The sequence below is a fragment of the Moschus berezovskii genome, chromosome 18, assembly GCF_049115385.1.
Source record: "Moschus berezovskii isolate FMDL1 chromosome 18, NW_MosBer_1.0, whole genome shotgun sequence".
Lineage (NCBI taxonomy): Eukaryota > Metazoa > Chordata > Mammalia > Artiodactyla > Moschidae > Moschus > Moschus berezovskii.
The window spans coordinates 45,524,727-45,549,878 of record NC_142477.1 but is presented as its reverse complement, the minus strand read 5'-3'; the positions used below and the strand labels follow the sequence as shown (position 1 = coordinate 45,549,878).

At 40.6% G+C, this 25,152-nt stretch overlaps 1 protein-coding gene across 7 annotated transcripts in view; it reads right to left on the bottom strand.

Moving 5' to 3' along the window:
• Positions 1 to 1,782: 1,782 nt before the first annotated feature.
• ZBTB35 (zinc finger and BTB domain containing 35) overlaps positions 1,783 to 25,152 on the bottom strand; it is a 31,321-nt gene continuing 7,951 nt past the window's right edge. Inside the window, exons 1-6 of one of the 7 annotated variants that reach the window (XM_088827670.1) lie at positions 20,556 to 20,694; positions 11,060 to 11,187; positions 9,657 to 10,014; positions 9,332 to 9,554; positions 4,347 to 4,477; positions 1,828 to 3,693 (exon numbers count right to left, since the gene is read on the bottom strand). In XM_088827670.1, coding sequence (XP_088683796.1) covers positions 3,007 to 3,693; positions 4,347 to 4,477; positions 9,332 to 9,554; positions 9,657 to 10,014; positions 11,060 to 11,088 — 1,428 coding nt within the window. In that variant the 5' untranslated portion in view covers positions 11,089 to 11,187; positions 20,556 to 20,694 and the 3' untranslated portion in view covers positions 1,828 to 3,006. Of the gene's footprint in view, positions 3,694 to 4,346; positions 4,478 to 9,331; positions 10,015 to 10,669; positions 12,961 to 20,555; positions 20,701 to 25,152 lie in introns of those variants that run through there. The other 6 variants (XM_055422105.2, XM_055422106.2, XM_055422104.2 and 3 more) reach the window with 6 other exon arrangements.

The window sequence follows — 25,152 nt, the reverse complement described above, 5'->3', positions numbered from 1 at the left end:
TATTTTTGGCTGGTGTCTGAAGTGGGGGCAGTATCCTGGGTGTTCAGTTGCTAAGTTGTGTCCGACTCTGTGACCCCATGGACTGCAGCATGCCAGGCCCCTCTGTCCTCCACTATCTCCTGAAGTCTCAAATTCATGTTCATGGAGCTGGTAATGCTATCTAGCCATCTCATTCTCTGCTATCCCCTTCTCCTTTAGCCTTCAATCTTTCCCAGCATCAGCGTCTTTTCCAACGAGTCAGCTTTTCTCATCAGGTGGCCAAAGTATTGGAGCTTCAGCAACAGTCATTCCAATAAATATTCAGGGTTGATTTCCTTTAGGATTGACTGGTTTGATCTCCCTTCTCACTTTCTGGAATCTATGTTAATTCCAGGTACCATCAGAATTGAAAGACAGCAAGTTGCTGTTTAGGAATCAAAGAACCTGTTGAACAGTGGAGTAGGGTAGACAGGAGAGGCTCTCCTATCATTTTCCAGTGCTCTTGGGATTCCTGTGGGTGACCAATGTCTGGCAGTATTACCCAGATGTCACACTGTAGAGCTAGCTAAAAACTCCAGTAGGAGTAAAAAGCGAGAACAAAATATCCAGTTCAGTACTTTAATATACATTATCGTTCCCTGGTGGCTCAATGGTAAAAGAATCCACCTGCCAACACAGGAGACTTGGGTTCAATCCCTGGGTCAGGAAGATTCCCCTGGAGAAGGAAATGGCAACCCACTCCAGTATTCTTGCCTTGGAAATCCCATGGACAGAGGAGCCTGGTGGACAAAGAAGTCCATGAGGTTGCAAGAGTCATGCAAAAAGAACATGACTTAGCGACTAAACAACAACATGCAAAATGCTTTAGGAACTGCAAGGTTTACTACCAGTGGGTACCTTTCCTTGTCTTCTGTGATAATCTAATTTACTAGCATTTGGAGCACATAGCCTTCAAACTTTTTGGGAAAACTAAATGAACTATCTCTGTCCCTCAAACCTGCTTTGAAAGGCCTTGCCAAATCTGAAAACTCAAATGATAATTTTAATGCTTTGCTGTGCCTTTGTCCCTGATCTCTACATTGCAGTCAGGGCTCTTGAAAAATTATGTTTAAAAATAAACACTGTTTCATACCTTGGCTTAAAGGCACAGCATGAGTTATTTTCAGCATTCAAAATTCACTAGACACTAACTAGTAATTTATATACTTGAGACCACTGTCAGGAATTCAAACATTTTAAAAACTGTAACTCAGGAACATGGACATCCTAAGGCAAACTGAAAATTTCAGTTAATTCTATCATCAGTATTTTCGACTTCAAAAAAAAAAAATACGTCTCTCTATATAAAACATAATTATGCCTTATAGCATTATGCTTTGTAGCAGATACCCAACTATCAAAGAGAACAGACTTGGAAATGTTCATACACTTAGATTTAAAATAAAGACAGTCTCCTAATTCCTCTTATCTTTAAATCCATGACTTCTCCAGTCATGGAAAGCAATTCTCTTCAATATACTTCATAAATGTGGTAACTATTTAACATTAGGGTTATCAAAATGTGTTACATGGAATTATCTTTTAAATTTAACACACCAGTAAGTGGAGAAAGGATTTTTAAAACAGGCTCTACTAAAATTCCACTGGTTACTGTGTCCCATCATGTAAAATAGCAAATATCTACCTCTTCCTTCTTACTTTCTTTTGAATTAATTTTTGAGGATTGGAGATATATACAGAGAATGTTATATCTCAATTCATGTGTCAGCCATATTAGTACAGATGAGAAGATACCTCTGATCACAAACCAAATTAAACACTGGTTAAATTGAAAAAAAGAGTCATAAACACATAATTTTAAAGTTTACTTTAAAAATGTAAATATCTCCCAATATTTAACAGGTAAAGAAAATAGCATATTGGTTTATTTTCTGTAGTTGTTATATTTTATTTTCCAAGTAATACTGATTAAAAATATTTACACACCTACTTTTAAGTCCACAGTTTAGCACTCTTATTTGTATGGCTTTAAAAGTTATAGCACAAGATCTTTACATTAAGGATTGGGGGAAAAGATTCATTCAAAACAAAGCCTGATATATTATATACATGTTTTTCTCTGTAGTTTATTTTAAATACATTAATTTTTAAATGATGCTCATCTTGTTTTCATCTGGTGGTAAAATACTAGTGCAACTTTTCATCAAAATAAAGTTTACCACAGATATAAATGAATTTTCCCAATTGAAAATGGCCCTTCAGCTGCCATTAAACGAAATTTCTCAACCTAAGTGAAAAAGAATTGGTAGCTGTCATTATAAGAAAAAATATATAAAGTACTACAGCATCACCTACACTGCTTACAACACAAATTTTGAAAGAACTAGAGATGCTTTATAGAAGTTCAGTTGGTTTTGAAAAGGCACATGGGTGTGTGTTTTTTTTTAAACATTCTAGAAATTTGCCACCACCACTCTGTTTCTGTTGCAGAGATGACATCTATGACTATCCATCAGGGCAGACAAGAATGTTGTTCAAACTAAAGGAAGCCAGAAGCCAAAATTTAACTGCACAGTAACAACACACTTTTCTTCATGCAGTCTTGTTTCCTATATATTCAAATTTTCTAACATGCATCAGAATACATAAACTTGTATTCTAATGATTTTACATTTGATTTTACAACATGGGGGGAAAAAAAACTTGAGGAAGGACATGACCAGGGACAGTAAGAACTCTTACCACAATGAAAATATACATTCGTACCCAACTATATAATAAGAATATAATCCATTTAAGTTTTCCAGAAATATACTTCTCAAAGCTTCCCATTCACTTATGGGAAAGATCCCTCCTCTGTGGCAAAGTGGGGGGGAAAAAATCAGTCTGTTTCCATAGAAACAGTTCAGCACAACAGGAAAGAGTTTAACTTTGGTCCACATGTCTGTTAGCATATGGACAGTCACACTGCCCATCATCAGTTCAAAAACCCAACACATAAATTTAAAAATATATGCATTTGTTATTTCATTCTAAAACTGGCATAGGTGTTCTGTTCTCATTTCCTGCCTTTTCAGCTTGGGAATCCACTGCTGATTTGGTCTCTAAACCCTCCGCATCTTCGTGTTCTGCTGTAGTAGCCTCAGCAGCATCTGCTTGGGTAGGCTCTCTCTCCTCTTGGTTCATGATTTCAGGGGTCACTTGATCCAAGTCTGCTTCTAGAAGCTCAGTCTGTACTTCCACTGGCATCTGATTTACCCGTTCAACATGCAGTTCCTCTACATGGACTTCAGTACCTTCTTCAGTCTGAATTCGCCCCACTTCTAGATAACTTACCTGGACCTGCTCTGGAAGCTCACTCATGTGTGACTCGTGCACTTGGCTGTCCTGGAGCAGATCTGGATGGACCTGTTCCACAGTCACTTGTGCTGAATCCACCTGAACCTGGAGCAGTGGTAACACATGCACCTTCCCAACTTGTTCGATAATAGTCATTGACGTCACAGGTTCAGTTTGCACACGTGTTTCTACTGAAAGAACTTCTTCAGTTACCAGGCGCTCTGAAATATTATGAGTATCAGTGAGATGCCTCCTTAATTCATTTCCTTGCATAAACCACAAGTCACACAGAGTACAATGGTTGGGTTTATCTCCAGTGTGTATCACCAGGTGATCTTTGAACTGGTCCCAGCTGTTAAACACACTATTACAGACCTGAAACAACCAAATAGTTAGTGTTAACACTTACACTCAAACTGAAAGAAATATGGGATGCATTTAATCTGTGTAAGGGAAAAGCTGCAGATTTTTCTCAATATGTTATAAATATAACATCTGTAATATAGTCTAAGGGATTTCATAAATCTTTTGTTTATTTGACCTTTTAGGTGTTGCAGCTAACAACTTAAATCCTTTTTGGGAAACATTTTAATATTTCCTTCATTGTTTAAATGTCATAAATTCTAGGAATATAAAAGTAACACTATTATACTTCCTTACCTAATATCAACATTAAGAACAATCTCACCATTTGGAATAAAAACACTAACCAAGGAAGAAGAGCCATTACAGCTGGTCTGCCTCTTTCACCCCACTCCAGAATTCCCATGACTGCTCTATGGTTAAGAAAAATCATAGTTTCACAGTGCTTGTTACTTAGGACATAATGTTAATAACACTGGTATCATCCAGGATTGGGTAAAAACAACAGTTTCCCTTATAAAAGCAAGACAATTATGTTCTTTACTCTCATCTCTTTCTGAACTGTCAGCGCCATACTTTTGGTCTAGGCTTGTTACTTGTCACTTCTAACAATTTCAAACACAGACTTCTTTGCTCAGAATAGAGTACACCACATCCACACATACCTGACATTCATACAGCTTCTTTCTCCCCTTTTTTGCTCCCACTCCAGTCTGGCATGCAGTCAAGTGACATTTGAGGGTACTATTTCTAGCAAATCGTTCATGACAATTTGGACATTCAAAAGGTTTTTCACCTGTTAGAATACAAAAAAATATTGACAAATCAAGAAAAACAGAAAATACACATCAGAAACAAATCTGATGTGGTTGGGGGCTCCCCACCTCAACACTCTGTGGATTTAAGAGGCCGTTCCTTCCGGAAGTGTATAAATTAGCCTGGGATAGAACCTGCACGCTGAATTTACTAATTAAGAAATGAGAAACCAGAACTATAAAGGTGGCATAGAAATACAAGAAAACATTCTTAAGTAATCGTATAGTTTTTAATATATTAAGAAATAAAAAATTAAAAAAAAAAAGAAAATGCAAAACGTTTTTTTCTTTTTGGGTAATTCTGATAGGACTGTCTTGAATGCAGGAGCAGAACGTATAACTTGGATGTTTCCACCACATCTAAAAGACTATTGTTTAAGAGGTGGAAATACAAGTTTTTAATGATTCTTATAACTGTGCTCTCGCAAAGAAATAAAAATTTGGATCTGAATGTTGTTTCATGCTTTTGCATTTCTTAAAAAACTGTCTATCTTCCCTTAGACAAAAATCAAATTCCTTTTTGGGGACATGCAGCCCTCTCCATTCCACAGCAATTTTTGGGCACTTATTGTATTGCCAAGCCATGTGCTAGGTAATGAAGATAAATTGTCTTTATTTTTAAAACTTTTGTATCATAGGCCAGGGTATTTTAGGAAGGTGAAATATATGGGCATGAAACAAATGCAATATACCATAGAAAGCCTGTTACAGAGAAGAGGGCAATGAGAAGTGGGCTGTAGCAGCACAGAGGAGTGATGAATTCTGCCTAACATGGACTAAGAGAAGTTCAGGAAAGAAAGTTTATTCCAGGAGGAGGCACAGAGGTGTAAAACAGCATGGCGGGTGAGGAGTAAGACGGGAGGTATCATACTGACTCCCAGATCGCTGGTTTAGAACACCAACCAGAATAAAGAACAGAGATGTTTAAGGAGGTGTGGAGTAGGGTATGCTGGGGAAGATTATAAATTCAGTTTTGAGGCTGGTGAGTTTGAGGTACTCAGAGCAAAGTGGCAAAGTCTGGTAGACAGAACAACACTAAGAAAAATTAAGGAAGAAATTTCAGGAAGATGAGGGAGTAAACCGTGCTGAACCCAACAGAAATGACAGGTAGGGTAACAACAGGGGGTTGGGGTACGCCAGCAAGAACACTGAGTGGTATGGGGCAATCAGGAGCCACGCTACAGTGGGGAGTAAGGGAGAGTGAGTGAGGCAAGTGAGTGCAAACAGTCAGTACAGAAATTCTTTCAAGAAGGCTTGGAAGAGAAGTGGCTCAATGGGGACAGGTCAATAAGAGGTTCTTTCAGCCAGAAAAGAATCATTACTTATTTGCTAAGGGAGAAGGAACCAGTGGAGAAGAAGAGAGTAGTAGGAATGACAGGTGAAACAAGGTTTTGGAGGAGACACTGAGATGTGGGATTCAGGACTGGCCTTGAAAAACAGGAAAATATCTTTCTCTGTAATAAGAAGGAGACAATAAAGGAACCACACAGGTTTCTCCACAGCTAAGTTGGGGTGTGGACAGGGGCTCAAGTACTGCACTGAAGGTCTAGAATGGCAATTAGGAAAGGAAAGATATAAACCAGATACCAAAAGACCTAACTTAAGGTCTGATGCCAGAAGTGCTCAGCAGGGAGCAGAAGTAAATGACTACAATAATTCCAGGAGGTAGGGTTCAAAAGCCAAGGAAACGTGCTTAGAGTACAAGAAAAAGTGACTCAGGAAGTACACAATGAGGATAAGATGAAGTCAGAAACGGGGCAATAAATGAGGTTTAAGGGATACAGAAGGACAAGAAGGTTAAATGAGGTAGAGTCCCACAGCCAAGGAAGGAAAGCAGGAGAGAAGTCAAGAGAAAGGATGATGCCTGGGAAGAACAGGACTAAGATTTCAGAGGTGGAGCCTCAGTGATGATCAGGTCCCAGACGTGACCCTCATACTCACGTGGACCCGACACAGTCAAGGAATAACTCTGAGCTGTGTTTTTTCCCTGAAAAAACAACTATAGCTTATTTTTTATATAATTTTCATAACATGAAAAAATTAATGAGAGAAAAGACCTAATCACCTAGAATTACTGTTGGTACAGAAACTCTTTTACAATTCCCAAAATGGTGGAATATTGCTAACTAGAACGGTTTTAACAGTGTATAATTTTTCACGATAAAATGAAGCCTACAAATAAAAATTGTTGTTAACTTCTTTAAAGGAAAATTTGATAATATTTGCCAAGATTTAAAATCCTTTGACTTGGCAACTCTGCTGTCAAAAATTAAGTTACTTAAACATGTACACAGAAATTATGTACAAGTACGTTTATTGCAGCACAGTTTGTAATGAATGGCAAGACTAGCAACAACCTAAAACTGTATCATCGTGAGTGATGAAGTAAATTAGGGCATGCCTGTAACTGAAATCCCATGCAGTCACAGTGAAAAAAAAAAAGTACATTCATGAATGTTTCACATATTAAAAAGATTGCAAAATAAATTAAATGGTGTAACACTGTACTATATGATCCTGTTTGTCTTTTTTTCTTTTCTTTTTTCCAAAAGTTCTGTGTCTGTTTATGGTTACTTGAAAATGCAAAGAACATATCTGGAAAGATAAACTTAAGAAAATGAAGGCAGTAATTGCTTCTGGGGAGATCTATTTAAGTAGCAAAGAGACTGACTTTTCAGTGCACATTATTTGAACTTCTGCTATTTAAAAAATTAATTTAATAAACCCAATAAAGTCTAGAAACAGTAACAGATTAAATATACTTTAGATGTATAAAAAGTACAATCTTCAAAGTGCTTTTATCAATTTCTCTTATTTGTCACAACCCTGTAAAGTAGGTGTCATTATTCTTATTTACACAGATAAGGAGACAGATCCAATGATAAAGAGACCAGTCAAGTTCATCAGGCTGACAAATGTCAGAAATGGAGCCTGGGAATTCCCTGGCAGTCCAGAGCTTAGGACTCTGCGCTTCCGCTGCGGAACCCGATATTCAATCCCTGGTCAGGGAACTAAGATCCCACAAGCTGCAGAGTCGGGCCAAAACAAACAAAAAAAACCTGGAGCCTGAAATCAAACTCTGGTTTCCAAACCCACCTTTTCCCCACCTTTTCCATACTACCTCCCTGGAAAACTAGGCAACAATTATTTGAAAACATGGTTACAGGTCATCTTTAGGTTGCCTTTCACACTGGGTGTCCCACAGGTACAGATGTCAGTATATCTGCTCTCTCCCCTCATCCCCAAATTTTACCATTCTTTATTCTTCTTTCTAACATAATAAACTTTCGATCACTAAGCCACCCAAATCAGAAAGCTGGGAGTCACCTTCTCTCTCACCCCTTACTTGCTCAGTCATGTCCGACTCTTTGTGATCCCATGAACTGCAGCCCACCAGGTTCCTCTGTCCAAGGGATTCTCCAGGCAAGAATACCGGAGCGGATTGCCATTCCCTTCTCCAGGGGATCTTCCCGACCCAGGGACTGAACCCAGTCTCCTGCATTGGCAGGCAGATTCTTTGCCATCTGAGCCACCAGGGAAGCCCCTCTTTTACCTCCACACCTCACCAATCACCAAACCCTATCGACTCTGCCTACTTCATGTTACGCCTTCAAGCCTTTACCACATTACTGCCTTTATTCAACCCCCCATCCTTGTTGAGACTACTCAAACTTCCTAACTAGACCCAGCAGGCTTCACCCACGCCAATCCTGCCAGTTCTCTGTCTCTAAAGCATAAATTTAATCAGAAATCTCCCTGGGTTAAATTTCTTTCAAGTTTCTTAAACGTGACCCAATCTTCCAAGATAAAATCTAACTCATTTAGAGCATGTATCTAAGATAACTACATGATCTTAGCCTCATCTCCCATCACTTTCTCTCTCCTGTCCTTGAACCACTGGCAGATGATCCATGATGCCAAAGTGTGTATCATACAGTCAGCCCCAAAACTCTTCAGCTGCATCTCCTGGCATTCCTCTACTTGGACCCAATTCTCCAGCCATAATAACCTGCTAACAAGTACTCCATATGAGTGACTTTTCTCTCCTCATGTCTGTACACTTAGCTTCTTTTGCCTGGAGGGCTCGTCTCCTGGCTAACTCCTTTTCCTTTGAGAATCATCACAGGATAAACCCTCTAGGAAGCCATCCTTGTCTTCCACCATAAACAGCGTAAGCAGGCATTCCCATAAGACTCTGTGCTTACCTCTATCAGCACTTAGCTGACTGTGCCTGCTTGTCTCTCTTCACAAAACTCTGAACTCCTTGAAGGCAGGTACTCTAAATCTCCATGACCTAAAGTACAGAAACCTTACCCTTTTCATCTCCCTGGCTGTCCATCAGTCCTGACATGTCTGCCTTGGAGAGATGAGGGAGATGGGCAAATACTGCCTACCTATCCGCCAGGTCAAAACAGATAAGCAAATGTTCGCAAAGGTATAAACATGTTTGGGATTGTTTGTAAATGTATTCATCTATGTAATGTGTTAACATAAGGCAGATAAAGTAAAAACAGTTAACAGTGAAGCTTCATATAATTAAAATTTCATAATTAATAATCTTTAATAATAATCACAAACAGTGTTTATGTGTATCTTTTAAAAATACAAAAATTGGCAAAATATAAGAATGACAATTAACTTCAAAGTTAATACTGATTTTGCTTTGATAGCATCAATATCAACAAACTAGTACTATATAAACACTGTGTTCAGCCTACACATTAGGGAACACATGAAATGGTTTCTATAACGCTAATAAAAAAGAATTCAGACACTCAGCTTGAAGTGAGCATGGAAAAAAATAAACTTCTAATATAAAATATTTTGTTACTTACCTGTATGTTTTCGAAGATGCTCTTTAAAATGTCCAAAGTGGTCAAACTGCTTCTCACAGTACTGACATATGTGTATTTTTTTCCCAGTTCTCTGCTTCTTACTGACTCCACCTTCTTCAAGGTGGTAACAACTGAGGTGCTGTTTCCACGCGCTCTCCCGAAGATACCTTTTATTGCATATTTCACACTTGAAACTCTCAGTGGAGTGTGATTTCATGTGTTCCTTAAAATGGTAAAACAATTTAAATGAACGGTTACATTTCTCACAATGGAACAAGTCCTTCACATGTGACAGCTGAAGTTCCACAATTTCAATACCTTCTACCTGTTTGCTTGTGGGGTCAGATGCACAGCCGTCATCATCTTTAATCTGCCCTTTTCTATCGCCTTGGCGGTACTTGCTGGTAATATCTGCCAACAATGCCAGAGCGGAATCATCAGAGGAACCTGTGCTCTGAATGTACTTTATGGACTGCTTGGTAGAAGCCACTTCCTCCGTTTCGATGCCTTCATCTTCCACTTCGATTGTGCCTTCGGCAATCTCCACCTCAATTTCAACAGGTTCAGATTCTGCAGATGGCAACGACTCAGTGATAACATTTGAAGTTTCTGCAATCTTTCTTTTTTTTGCTTCACTTTTCCCTGTGGTATTTTCCTCTAGTGGAGCTGAGTTTTCTTTGTTTCTGAAATACATAAAACAGGGGTTTAAAAATTCTCTAAGACCAATCAATCCAACTAGGCTTTTTGGAAGAAATTGATAAGCTGATAATAAAACTTGTATGGAAAGGCAGAAAACAAGATTGCAAGGCTTATACTAGCTAACATCAAGACTTATTATAATGCTACAAAATGTAGACAATCTGACTGGCGAAAGGATAGACAAGGAGATCAACGGAGCAAAACAAAGTCCAGAAATAGACTACATGTGTACAGTCAATTGAGTTTTGAAAAAAGGTTCCAAGATAATTTAATGGAGAAAACATATGACAGTAGTGTTGGAACAACTGTTATCTATACAGGAAAAATAAACCTTGACCCTTACTCACTTAACATACACAAAAAAGTTAAAAATGGATCATAGACCTAAATGTAAGAACTATACACATCTAGAAAAAAACTGGATAAAAATCTTTGCAACACTGAAAGATTTCTTACTTAAGTAACACACAGAAAACAAAAACTTGGAGTAAAAATTGGTAAGATGGTTTTCATCAAAATTAAAAACTTTGTCCTTTGAAATACATAGCTAATAGGAAGGCAAGCCACAAACCAGAAGAAAAATATTTGCAAACATATTTGTCAAAGGTTTTATATAGAGAATATAAAAAGAATTCTTACAATTCAATAAACTCAATCTCTTCAGACAACTGTTGGGAGACAATTCCCCATGAGTCCCTCATGTTTCTGCATATCTTGCGAAGACAGTGTTGGTTCTGGACTATTTTTCAAAGGTGTTTGCAGAAAGGCCAACAGCCTGAGAATACAGAGTGGCTCCTCTGGAGAAAACAGCTTTACTTACTGTCCATATAATAATGTCCCTGCCATGGGACAAAGGTCAGGCAGGTTTGTCTGCAGCCCATTCTAAAAGACTTTGGTTTTCCAAGCTGGGGCTTCTTCATCTGTGATGAAAACCAACCACATGCAGGCCACTTTATGTGTTTCCTCAACTCTGGGACTTGAGGAAGGGAAAAGTGGCACAAAGAGAGTAATAAAGTCCTTTTTTCTGACCTACGAGTCCTGTTATCTTCTATCAGCATCCGTGAAATCGTAGCAGGATAATTTGCTGGCTTGCAAGTAGGGTAACATCTCTGATCCCTCACGGATCTTGCCAGATATTGGCAACCAAGAACAGGATGCTGAAAAAGACAAGACTTTCTGGAACAGGAAGGATGAGACCTCACAGAGCAAATGGAATTTGAGGAAGTCTACTGGAGCTGGCATCAAACATGTTTACCAAATTGTATGGTCAACTGGACAATAAATGGTTCTCTACTTACTTGCCTACTGCTCTGAGTTGAACTGTGCACCCTCAAAAGATATGATGAAGTCTTGACCCAATAACTATGAACGTAACCTCATTTAGAATGTCTTTGCAGATGCAATCAAGTTGAGGTCATCAAAGCAGGCCCTATACTATGTCCTGGTAAGAAGAAGGACATTGGACCCAAAGAAGAGAAGGCCATATGAAAACACTGAGGGAAGATGGAGGCAGAAACTGGAGTTACGCTATCACAAACCAAGGAACACCTGGGGCTACCAGCCTACAAGAAAGGAGAAAGTCAAGTCATGGAAGGAAGCATTCTCCTCTAGAGGCTTCCGAGGGAATGTGGCCCTACCAACAGCTTGATTTAGGAATTCTAGCCTCCAGAACTGTGTTAAGACACACAGTGTGTGGTACTTTGTTATGGTAGCCCCAGGAAACGAAAACACCTATGAATAAGGAAAGGTACACTCTTTTGAAAAAGCCATCACTGCAGAAGTCAAGTCTCAGTCAGTTCAGAGGCATAAACCACGTAGCCCCAAGCGGAAAGCAATGTGGATGGGGCTGTTGAATCAAGAGAAGCCCCAGACAGACACCGATGGTGTCTGCAACGACCTTTCTGCCTGACACTGGGCTTTGAGGGGGATGAAAACACTGGAGGTTTGTCTGGCTGAGCCACTCGCAGCTCAGGTGCTGCTGGAAACCAAAATGTACCTTGCTCACTGGCACAGTCACTTTCTCTCTCCAAAGCATTTCCCCTTCACCCCTAACTTGAATGTACCTGCTTGGAGAAAGAGAATTACAGTTGAAGCCAAAGTCTCCTTGCTCTCAAGGGTAAATAGTGAAGACACTATACATATCCAAACATGCTGAGGAAAACTCAAGGATGGTAAAGACACAAACTGACACAGCTCTGTTATATTCCAAAGATGTCCAACTCACCATCCCATCTCTCATCCTCAGAGAGAGGAGGTGCTTGCATTCAAGTGCTGGGGTTTGGGCAAGGTCACAGAAGGAAAGGGAGGCTATCCTTTGGGCAGGGCTGATGTTACAGAAAAACTCAAATAAACACTGTGGCCAACACAATATATACTGTCATTGCTTTGACATCTGAATGCACAGCAGGGACTGGTATGGTATGGGCATTTACTACTTTCCCATAAATACCAGAGATGGACCATCTCAATCGAGAAGAGCCACATGTAGAGAAGAGCCACTGGAAGAAAATCCCATAACATCAGCCACCAGTAGCTGGGTCAGGATTTAGCACGAGTGTGTCTATCTCTTGATGTATATATTGCTGATATTCTATTGACTGGCAAGCCCGAAGTCTCAGTCTGAAAAGCCCTGACTACAGTGTCATGACACTTCTACCAGCAGAGACTGCTGGTAAGTGATTAAGTGAAACTCGCTCAGTTGTGTCCAACTCTTTGTGACCCCATGGACTGTAGACCACCAGGCTCCTCTGTCCACAGGATTCTCCATTCAAGAATACTGGCATGGGTTGCCACTTCCTTCTCCAGTGGATCTTCCCGAACCAGGGACTGAACCTGGGTCTCCTGCACTGCAGGCAGACTCTTTACCATCTGAGCTACCAGGGAAGTCCAGAGACTGCTGAGAAATCCCAACGAAATTCAGAGGACTGCTCACCAAGTAAAATTTCTTGGGACTAGATAGGCAGATTCACAACATTCAATTCCCTCCATCAGTTAAAAAAAAAAAACAAACAACAACAGCTTCTCCACCTCCTCCCTCTTCCCACCAAACATGAGGCCCACTATCTCACTGGATTTTTTAGGTACTAAGGAAAGCATATGCTTCACCTGGGTACTCTATCAATACTTTTTTCTGTATATCAGTCAATGTGCAAAGCAGAACCTTTTAAGTGGGCTTCCAACCAATAGGCTGCACTGGAAGTTTCCATCTAACTGTGGCACATTCCCTACCTTCAGGGACCCCCTACTCTAATGACTTCTCTGAGCTCTAAGTCTCTGAGACTGACACTTTTTGCAGATTATAGCTGCTTCTGCTAATGGCAGGCTGTCTCCACCCAAAGACAGTCCTTGGATTTTGGACTTGCCAATTCCTTGACATGGCTATGAGGTACACTCACTCTGACAAAGGGTTGGCTGTTATTTGATTCTTGTTAAAAGTGATGCCTGACCCATGGAACCTTTGAGGCTCTCCAGCCTGATACTGCCATTTGGGAGTGTTAACTAAAACTTAATGACTATCAAGGTAAAAGGTGCCCAACAAGTCTCACTGGTCACAAAGAAATAGTTACATTCAAGAAAGCAGTTAAACTCTTGGCTTTACATGAAAAAGTGATAGCACCCTTGCTGCCCAAAGAAAGCCACTAGATCAATGGGGTCTTTCATTCACTGGTGGCCTAGCTAAGCTGAAGGCTGATGGTATTCACTGAGCTGCCAGATGCTCAGCACCAACTATGCAAAACCAAAAGTGGACATGGTTGTTCTGCTCAGAAGGCAGAACTCAAGGCTATATTAGTCACTCTGGGTGACACTGTCCACAATGAACCTTGAGATATTTTTACTGACTCCTGGGCTATTGCAAATGGCCAAGCTGTCTAGGAGACCTGGAAATCTTGGCAGATTAAAGACACCCATCCTGAGGGTCAAAACCATGGAGACAAAGAGCGGTTGATCCAACCATCTGAGTAAGTAGTTTAGATACTCGTGGTAAAGGCCTGTTCTCTAATGATACCAACCGGAATCAAGTTGCTTATCAACCTACACTGCCCAGACTTCCATCACCGCCGCCTAGGTCCCACATTATTCTGAACATGGTGACACATCCACCATCAGAGACTGAGCAAAAAGTCAAGGACCCTATGCTTCTGATGGAGACGTTACTACAGCATGTCAGACTTGTGACACTGGCCAAAAGTTGGCCTGTCTTATGGTGAATGAGGCCAAATCATACAGGACACCTTGTCTCCAACTGTTCCCAGCAGACTGACTACACTAGACCTTTCGACCCATCTCAGGGCTATATGCCTCTCAACTACTGACACTTTTTCAGAGTATGCTGTTGCTATTCAAGTCTGAGCAGCTGGTTCTGGCCACACCATAGGGCTCTTAAAACTAAGCTGTGTCATATGTTTAGCTTTCTGGACCATCTGCAGTCTGATACTGATGCACCAAATGCTACTCCATCAGCTGTTAGTCAAGGTACTGTTAAACCTTTCAAGCTTTCTACCATCCAGATCCTGGTGTTGCAGAGAACTGCAACAACTTTCTCAAACACTGACTCAAAAAACTTTCTGACTCTATTTCCCTCACTTCTGCCTCGTCCAAAAATCCAGGAAGGCAGTTTAGTCATCAAATCCCACTAACCCCAGAATCATCTGTTTTTGGCTGCCTCCTGGGCAATAACAATCAAGGCAAATGGGGTGGGGAAGTTACATAAACCTCAGTGGAAACTCAGGGGCCGCTGTGACCAGTCTTAGACATGATCTTCTTCCTTTTGCCTAATGGCAACCTGGGGTCAGCCTGGTCAAAAGTGGGCCTAGCAGATTCAAACTTAGTTCCAGTTCAGCTATCTGGATTCTCTTACGGAATGGACATCATCTTAGAGCCTAAGCATGACGACTACTTGGGTGAATATACAGCTTGCCAAGTGTTCTTAGACTGGTCCTCATGACCCAAGGTGGAAGACATAACAGGTATCTTAAGTTTTATAAAATGTTCTTGTGTCCCTGACCACTCCAGATGAAAGGTCAGGGTAAGAGAAGGAGAGAACTGGAAATGGGGTTAAGTTACAGCTACTAGAATGGCACACACTGGTTTTGAGGGGGTAGAGGGAGAACCACCACCCTGGAACCTGGAGAGAAAACCTCGTAGACTCCAGGAGGTACAAGGGAGGAAGGGACATTAAAGATCTCTGTCCTTCAGGACTGCTCTGAGTCTTCCTCAGGTAGGAAAAGGCTCTCATTCAGGTCTCCTCAAGTGCTGCAACTTGCAACTCCTCGATCTGTCGTCTCACGCCAAGAGCTCTGACAACTCAATTACCATCTCAACTTGACCAGGAAGAATTCTGCAAAGAGCAGGGGACGGCCAAGACTTATGTGTCCCATGCAAAAACATCAGATGCTTGCTCACCACCATTACCAAAGCTGAGGCTCAGTTCATGAGGCACCTGACTGCCACTGAGCTGGCATCCATGTGCTCATGATAAACAGAACAGATTAAACTGGCTGCCCTTGGACATTCTCTCCAAAAACAAGGCCTAGACACAATCATTGAAGCTGAGCTGGGAAAAGGAGAGGCCATGCTGGTGACAACATCAACCTGTGAGCCAACTTAAGAAGGTCATCCCACTTTGGGGGCACAAACAAATTGTAAACAACACTTTATTCCAAAAGCACCTATGTGTTCCAAGGACTGTACTTCTTGTATGAAGTCAGGTACTAACTTCCTTTCCTTTCTATAAATGCCTTGCAGTTCTCGGTGGGAAGAAGACACCATCCAATGTTTAAGGAAACACCACTGGTTTATCAATTTAGTTCTCAGATGACCATATATCTCTCCAAAATGAGGCTACTCAAATAAAAAGGTGGTAAAAAATTTGTGCCTGACTCAACACAATGTGATCAATGATACCACTTGGGCTCTGGAAGGTATTCATTTTGGCCTCAAATCACTAGCCAAGGTTATTACGGAGGCTACACTTGCCCTAGATGTCCTCCCTGTGGACCAATAATGAGACTGCGCAATTGCTAAAACATCTTGCTATACTCAGATTAATGCTTACAGCTAAGTGGAAAAGCCAATACGGAAACTAAAGGAGAAAGCCACCCGGCTTTCTAGGGATTTACTCAGTTGGCTTAGTGCAGGACCTCAGGGGAGTGGGTGCACTGTTAAGCTTAGCACTGCGGGATGGCCATATCCCACTACTTGGAGTTCTGCTGAAACAGCTGCCTTAATTAAATCCAGTGTGAGAAAAACTACATGGACTTGGTCCAAGTTCCCTATTGGTCAGATTAGTCCAAGTGGTTACGGAGTAGCATACTCATGAGAAAATTCACCAGAAGCAGAGTGCAGAAAAAACATACTGTGGAAGAAAATTCTCCATGGATCCCTCAGATTTCTGCAAATCTTATACACAAACGTAAGGCCAGTCTTGTTCTGTCTTCTGAGTTGTCTATATAGCAAATTACCTTACAAAATAGATCCTTTCTACCTCCAGAATGGAGGACAATTATTTATTGTCCAGAATAATAAAGATAATGGCCCCTCTGGGGAAAAACCTGGGCAGGTTTGCTTGCAACTTGTTATAAAAGATCTGGGTTTCCTAAAGCCCAGAGTTTCTCAACCGTGATGTAAACCACTGGGAGCACAGTACACAGCAAAGTGACTGCATTATTCTGCATGGAGCTCGGGGTATGGAGGCAAGAAAAACTGATATGAACATGAACTTCAGGCTGTTCTGTATGCTGTGAGATAAATAAAGTCCTTTCTGACTCATGAGTTTCATGTCTTCTGCCAGCATCCATAAAGCTGTGGCATGCCAACTTATTAGCTTGCAAATAGGGTAAAATCTCACACCTGTCACAGTTCTTGACAATATCCCAGCTTTAAAAATGGGCAAAAGATATCCCAAAGAAGATAAACAGATGGCAAAAGAGCACATGAAAAAGGCTCAACATCATTAGCCATGAGGGAAATGCAAATTAAAACCACTATACACTTACCAACTTGGCTAAAATAAATATCTGATCATATCAAGTATTAGTAAGGCTGTGAAGCAGTTGGAACTCTTACACACTACAAGCTAGAAATATAAAATGGCACATCACTTTGGAAAACAGTTTGGCAGTTTCTTTAAAAAAAAAAAAAACTAAACAAAACACATACAACCCAGCTATTCCACTTCTAGGTATTTACTGAGAGAAACGAAATCATAGATACAAAGACCTACAAATATTCACAGCCATTTCATTTATAACAGCCAAAAAATGAAAATAAAATCTAAATGTCTATCAACAGATGGTGTATGTTAGTCACTTAGTCATGTCTGACTCTTTGCAACCCCATGGACTGTAGCTGGCCAGGCTCCTCTGTCCATGGAATTCTCCAGGCAAGAATACTGGTTGGAGGTTGCCATTCCCTTCTCTGGGGGATCTTCCCAACTCAGGGATCAAACCCAGGTCTCCTGCACAGCAGGAAGATTCTTTACCATGTGAGCTACCAGGAAAGCCCAGATGGTATATTCAGACAATGGGATAACAGTCAGCAATAAAAAGGAACCCACAACAACATGGACAAACCTCTAAAGCATGAGGCCAAGTGAAAAAAGTCAAGCATGAAAGACTAGACAATATAGGAAGCCATTTATATGATATTCTAAATAAGATAAAGCCACAGTGATAAAAATCAAGATCATTGGTTGCCTGGGGCTGGGGATCAGGGCTGACTGCAAAGTCATAAGAAAACATAGGGAGATGGGAATGTTTGTGGTGGTGGTCACACCACTGTGTACAATTAACAAACTTCAAACTTTATAGTAAAATGAGTGAACCATATATGAATTATATTTCAAATGGCTGAGGAAGAAAACATCTACAAGGCAACTGCTGCTTCCTAACAAGTAACAGGAACCTTCTCATACAGTTTTAAATAAAAACAATGATGCAATTTCAGAAAAATAAGGTCCTAGAATCTTTTCCAGTGCCATTCAAAAAGTTTACCACTGTATTTCAAAAATACATGCATACTGCAAATGCCAGAAGAGCATTTATTCACCTTCTCTATCTGCAATAAGACATACAATAAACAATAGTTATACAATAAGCTTCTCAATGTAGAGTTGCCGGTTGACTTAAACACAACAAAATTATGCAGTTTTTATTCCTAAACTGTAGAATACTGACATACACATAACCTATTAAAAACAGCCAATATGTAATACTGCTATCTTCCTGAAGAACTCTTAAGACCTTACTCCATGTATAACTGGTTCATCAACAATTCAACATGCCAACACATTTATCTTGGCAAGTGCTGATGGCTGTAATTACCGTAAGGATCTCAGTCTTATAATAAATCTTCTAAAAGGTTCTAAATGGCTGTACCCAGCTATTCTTACCCTTTGACTAGACACATAAACTCAGTTAAATGCCTCCCAAATCCAACTATGTCCATTGTCAGAGAATATGTTCCGATGTTCTGCTACTCAGGACTTACCCTATAGTGAGATGCTACTCACTACCCCAAGCAGCAAAGGGACCACACAGAACATGTTTTCAGAGAGTTCTCATACAGGATTTAAACAGAAATCTGATGCTGCCGAATCTACCTCCACTTTAACACAGTATGATCTAATTAGGTACATATCCACAACACACCTTCATTTTTGCCATCCAGATCTCAGCTCTCTCTGCAGAAGAATGCTGGCCTGGTTTTAATCAGCATGCACCATTCATCCATTCATAAATGTTTACTGCACACAAACCATGTGCCAGATGCTAGTCACCAGAGAATATACACACACCAAGCTCCTATCAGAAAAGTCTAATTCTGAACTCTGTCACCAAACTAATTAAAAGCTCATTAGGAAAAAAAGTATTTTTGGATAACTACAGTTCAATTACTTCTAAATTATTCTAAATTACATCTAACTGAACCACATCTTTGAGTCAGACTAAACCATTTTGTCCCATGTGAAACTGATTTTTAGCAAACCTCACCTTCATGTTTTACCAATGACCTAAATCGAGGGTCCTAAGAAACAGAGCCAGGTGATACCACCAATAGTAATTCACACTTAGAGTACTACATGCCAGACTCCAGGCTAAGCACTTTACATTCATTCATTCATTCAACCCTCACAAACAATCCTATGTAGAAAGGTCCTTTATTGTCCCCACTTGACAGATAAGGAAACTGCACAGCTGACAGGAGGTGAAGTAATTTCATTAAGGCCACACAGTGGCAGAGCGGGCATATTTTCAAGGCAGCCTGTCTCCAGAGCTCTTGTTCTTATCACTCATTACAGTGCCACTATTCATTATGTAAGATGTTGAAGTATTTATTCATGATACCACTCAATGTCTTCCTAATAATTTCCTATGAGATACTGTGTGTTTTAATACCAAGAATGGCTCCTAAGCAATTGATTTGTTCTCATCCTACAACCATAAATAATGTAACTGAGATTCAGTCATGTCCAACTCTTTGCGACCCCATGGACTATCAAGTCCATGGAATTCTCCAGACCAGAATACTGGGGGTGAGTAGCCATTCCCTTCTCCAGGGGAATCTTCTCAACTCAGGGATTGAACCCAGGTCTCCCACATTGCAGGCAGATTCTTTACCAGCTGAGCCACCAGGGAAGCCCTCTTTTATACTAGGTGCTTCAGAACTCAGAACTACATTTAGCCTATCTGGCAAGTACAGACTCAAACGGCATGTATTTTTGCCACCATATTTCTAACTTCACTGATTATCACCTCACCTGGCCTATTTCTTGTATCTTCACCAACTTTCTCACTTATTTTTAAACAATACCATGTTAATCTCTGTAAGCCATGCATTTTTTAGAATAAGTCTTGGTACAAATAATTAACAACTTGACTCCACAGAACAGTATATAGGAACCCAGAGAACTTAAAAATTGCGTAGCCCTCCTTTACTTTATTGGGGCTTCCCAGGTGGTGCAATGGTAAAGAATCCTCCTGCCAATGCCGGAGATGCAAGAGACATGGGTTCAATTCCTGGGTCAGGAAGATCCCTTGGTGAAGGAAATGGCAACCCACTCTTTCATTCTTGCCTGAAAAATTCCATGGACAAAGAAGCCTGGTGGCCTATAGTCCACGGGGTCACAAAGAGTCGAACACGACTGAGCATGAGCATGCCTTATTTAATTAGAAATAAAAGATGCTACCTTTGTTAATATTAGGACAGTTTTTACTGTAAGGACAAGAAATCGAGTGTGAGGGAAAGAACAATCAGTAACCAGTAAAACTAATCGCTTTAGTCATCTAAGACTCTGCAACCCTATGGACTATAGCCTGCCAGCCTTCTCTGTTCATAGTATTTCGCAGGCAAGAATACTGGAGTAGGTTGCATTTCCTTCTCCAAGAACTTTACAGATCCTTAAATATATTCCTGATTTCAAACTATCAGTTCTTTATGACATGATACATACGATAAATTCTTGACTAACAGTCATGGTAAACATGACTGAAAGTAACTATCTGGGCCTCATTAAGGAAGTAATTACCTGACTTCAAGGGCTTTGATAGCTTCTAGCATCTGTAGAAACTCTGCTGCTTTCCATACATCATTGGCTTCTTCTTCTCCTTGTATCATTAACTTTGCTGTATATGTGAACTCAATCAAATGACGAAAGGCCATTTTACTAACACCTGTAAAAAGGATGTGCATTAACATGTATTCACACTGATTCAAATCTTATAACATTTAGTAATGGGAATAAAAAGAAGCCCAGTGTTTGAAAACTGATTAGCATTTGTCATTTTGGCAGTCAACTTCTGGGCAGAATTCTCATTTACAGCATAATCATAGCAAAATTCAACACTAACTAGCAAATTACTTTAAGATCTTTCCCAAAGATTTCCTAAGGTTTTTACAGAACAGTAAAATCTATCATGCAAATACACAAACGGGCTAACTATTACATCAGAAGTTCTCCCTCTTGCCAGGGAGCTCTGTGTCAACTCAGCTCCAAAATTATCAATAGCTTTCCACAGTTTAGCAAATAAAGTTCAGTACCATTCTGCCTTTATTTCAAGGTCCTTTACATTATTTTTCTACTTACCACTATTTTTCCCTTCCAAATTTTAAAATGTATCAAGCTGACATTATATACTGATCCTCAAACAAACCCTTCACTTTCTAAGCACTTCCTTGCCTTTAACACCCTCCTTTCCTGACTGCTTAATCACTTTATTTCTGGACAAATTCTATGACCCTTGAGGGCCCAATTTTAATGTCACGTCTTTAATGAACCTTCTTTAATACTTCCCTCAGGCTGAACGCTGAACCTAGTCTGATAGTTAAAATTCATAGACAACCCTTGACTGCAAGTTACTTGAAGAGAATTTCTGTCTAAACTCACCTCACAGTATCTAACACAAGGCTTCCTAAAATGAAAGCACACAAATTTGGTAAAAATAAAGGCTAAAGCCATTTTTAGAATTAAGCTTCCATAATTCCAACCTTTCTTTACAAGTTCTATGTTTAGATTTTGGCCCAAAATGATACTATACTGCCCTGAGCCCTTCAATGCTATGTAATATTGTTTCAGTCTCCTAGTGGGAGGTATGAAAAGCTACTGACAGGAACAAAGAGAAAACTCTTTACAGGCTTTTTTATGCTAAGAAATGCCTAAGATCAAACTGCATACAATATGCACAATTACACAACAAGAATGTCCTCTGGCAGTCCAGTGGTTAAGATTCCAAGATTTCACTGCAAAGGGCATGTGGTGTTAGATCCCTGGTCTAGGAACTACGATTCCAAAAGGCACTTGGAGCAGCCAAAAATATATACATATTTTTATGTTCTTAAAATGTAGTTTATACACCTGAATGTAGCCTCCCAGAGAACAGTAAGAGAGCTGGTGGAATATCCACCATCCTCTATCGGTGTAAGGAAAAATATCACGCAGGAAGTCACAACTTTGAAATTTTAGTCTAGGCTCTTCATGACTTGTGCAATCTGGGACAAGTCAGAACATCTGAGTCTCAGAAAACTCATCTTCAAATTGCCTGACAACAATCTGAATACTGTAAAGCACTACAGAATACAATGTAACTTGACCAAGTTCAGTTCAGTCGCTCAGTCATCTCCAACTCTTTGCAACCCCATGACTCACAGCATGCCAGGCCTCCCTGTCCATCACTAACTCCCGGAGTTCACCCAAACTCACGTCCATCGAGTCGTTGATGTCATCCAGCCATCTCATTCTCTGTTGTCCCCTTCTCCTCCCGCCCTCAATCCCTCCCAGCATCAGGATCTTTTCCAATGAGTCAACTCTTCACATGAGGTAGCAAAGTATTGGAGTTTCAGCTTTAGCATCAGTCCTTCCAATGAACACCCAGGACTGATCTCCTTTAGAATGGACTGGTTGGATCTCCTTGCAGTCCAAGGGACGCTCAAGAGTCTTCTCCAGCACCACAGCTCAAAAGCATCAATTCTTCAGCGATCAGCTTTCTTCACAGTCCAACTCTCACATCCATACATGACCACTGGAAAAACCACAGCCTTGACTCGATGGACCTGTGGTGACAAAGTAATGTCTCTGCTTTTTAATATGCTGTCTAGGTTGGTCATAACTTTCCTTCCAAGGAGTAAGTGTCTTTTAATTTCATGGCTGCAGTCAGCATCTGCAGTGATTTTGGAGCCCCCAAAAATTAAGTCTGACACTGTGTCCACTGTTTCCCCATCTATTTCCCATGAAGTGATATGACCAGATGCCATGATCTTCGTTTTCTGAATGCTGAGCTTCAAGCCAACCTTTTCACTCTCCTCTTTCACTTTCATCAAGAGGCTTTTGAGTTCCTATTCATTTTCTGCCATAAGGGTGGTGTCATCTGCATATCTGAGGTTATTGATATTTCTCCCAGCAATCTTGATTCCAGCTTGTGCTTCTTCCAGCCCAGCGTTCCTCATGATGTACTCTGCATAGAAGTTAAATAAGCAGAGTGACAATATAACCTTGACGTACTCCTTTTCCTATTTGGAACCAGTCTGTTGTTCCACGTACAGTTCTGACTGTTGCTTCCTGACCTGCATACAGGTTTCTCAAGAGGCAGGTCAGGTGGTCTGGGATTCCCATCTCTTTCAGAATGTTCCACAGTTTATTGTGATCCACACAGTCAAAGGCTTTGGCATAGTCAATGAAGCAGAAATAGATGTTTTTCTGGAACTCTCTTGCTTTCTCCATGATCCAGTGGATGTTGGCAATTTGATCTCTGGTGCCTCTGCCTTTTCTAAAACCTGCTTGAACAGCTGGGAGTTCACGGTTCACATATTGCTGAAGCCTGGCTTGGAGAATTTTGAGCATGACTTTACTAGCGTGTGAGATGAGTGCAATTGTGCGGTAGTTTGAGCATTCTTGGCATTGTCTTTCTTTGGGATTGACTGACCTTTTCCAGTCTTGTGGCCACTGCTGAGTTTTCCAACTTTGCTGGCATATTGAGTACAGCACTTTCATAGCATCATCTTTCAAGATTTGAAATAGCTCAGCTGGAATTCCATCACCTCCACTAGCTTTGTTTGTAGTGATGCTTTCTAAGGCCCACTTGACTTCACATTCCAGGATGTCTGCTCTAGGTGAGTGATCACACCATCGTGATTATCTTCATCGTGAAGATCTTTTTTGTACAGTTCTTCTGTGTATTCTTGCCACCTCTTCTTAGTATCTTCTGCTTCTGTTAGGTCCATACCATTTCTGTCCTTTATTGTGTCCATCATTGCATGAAATGTTCCCTTGGTATCTCTAATTTTCTTGAAAAGATCTCTAGTCTTTCCCATTCTGTTGTTTTCCTCTATTTCTTTGCACTGATCGCTGTGGAAGGCTTTCTTACCTCTCCTGGCTATTCTTTGGAACCCTGCATTCAGATGCTTATATCTTTCTTTTTCTCCTTGCTTCTCTTCCTTTCAAAGCTATTTGTAAGGCCTCCCCAGACAGTCATTTTGCTTTTTTGCATTTCTTCTCCATGGGGATGGTCTTGATCGTGGTCTCCTGTACAATGTCATGAATCTCCATCCATAGTTCATCAGGCACTCTATTTATCAGATCTAGTCCCTTAAATCTATTTCTCACTTCCACTGTATAATCATAAGGGAGCTACTCCACATTCAAGGTCAGGAGGGATGGCCATAAGGAGATACCCCTCGTCAAAGATAAGGAGAAGTGGCTGCGCTCTGCTGGAGCAGCCATGAAGAGATACCCCACGCCCAAGGTAAGAGAAACCCAAGTAAGATGCTAGGTGTTGTGAGAGGGCATCAGAGGGCAGACACACTGAAATCATAATCACAGAAAACTAGTCAATCTGATCACACGGACTACAGCCTTGTTTAACTCAAGGCAAACCATTCAATATCACAGTAATCGAAGCCTATGCCCCAACCAGTAATGCTGAAGAAGCTGAACGGTTCTATGAAGACCTACAAGACCTTTTAGAGGTGAGGTGAGGTGACGTCGCTCAGTCGTGTCCGACTCTTTGCAACCCCGTGGACTGTAGCCTACCAGGCTTCTCCGTCCATGGGATTCTCCAGGCAAGAATACTGGAGTGGGTTACCGTTTCCTTCTCCAGGGGATCTTCCCAACCCAGGGATCAAACCCGGGTCTCCCGCATTGGAGGCAGACGCTTTAACCTCTGAGCCACCAGGGAAGCCCAGACCTTTTAGAACTAACACCCAAAAAAGATGTCCTTTTCATTATAGGGGACTGGAATGCAAAAGTAGGAAGTCAAGAAACATCTGGAGTAACAGGCAAATTTGGCCTTAGAATACGGAATGAAGCAGGGCAAAGGCTAATAGAGTTTTGCCAAGAGAATGCACTGGTCATAGCAAACACCCTCTTTCAACAACACAAGAGAAGACTCTACACATGGACATCACCAGACGGCCAACACCAAAATCAGACTGATTGTATTCTTTGCAGCCAAAGATGGAGAAACTCTATACAGTCAGCAAAAGCAAGATCAGGAGCTGACTGTGGCTCAGATCATGAACTCCTTACTGCCAAATTCAGACTTAAATTGACCAAGTTACATGCTACCAAATAAGCAACTAAAAATAACTGGATTCACTGAAGGCTAATTTTATTTGGGTCTCCTAGTCTTTTT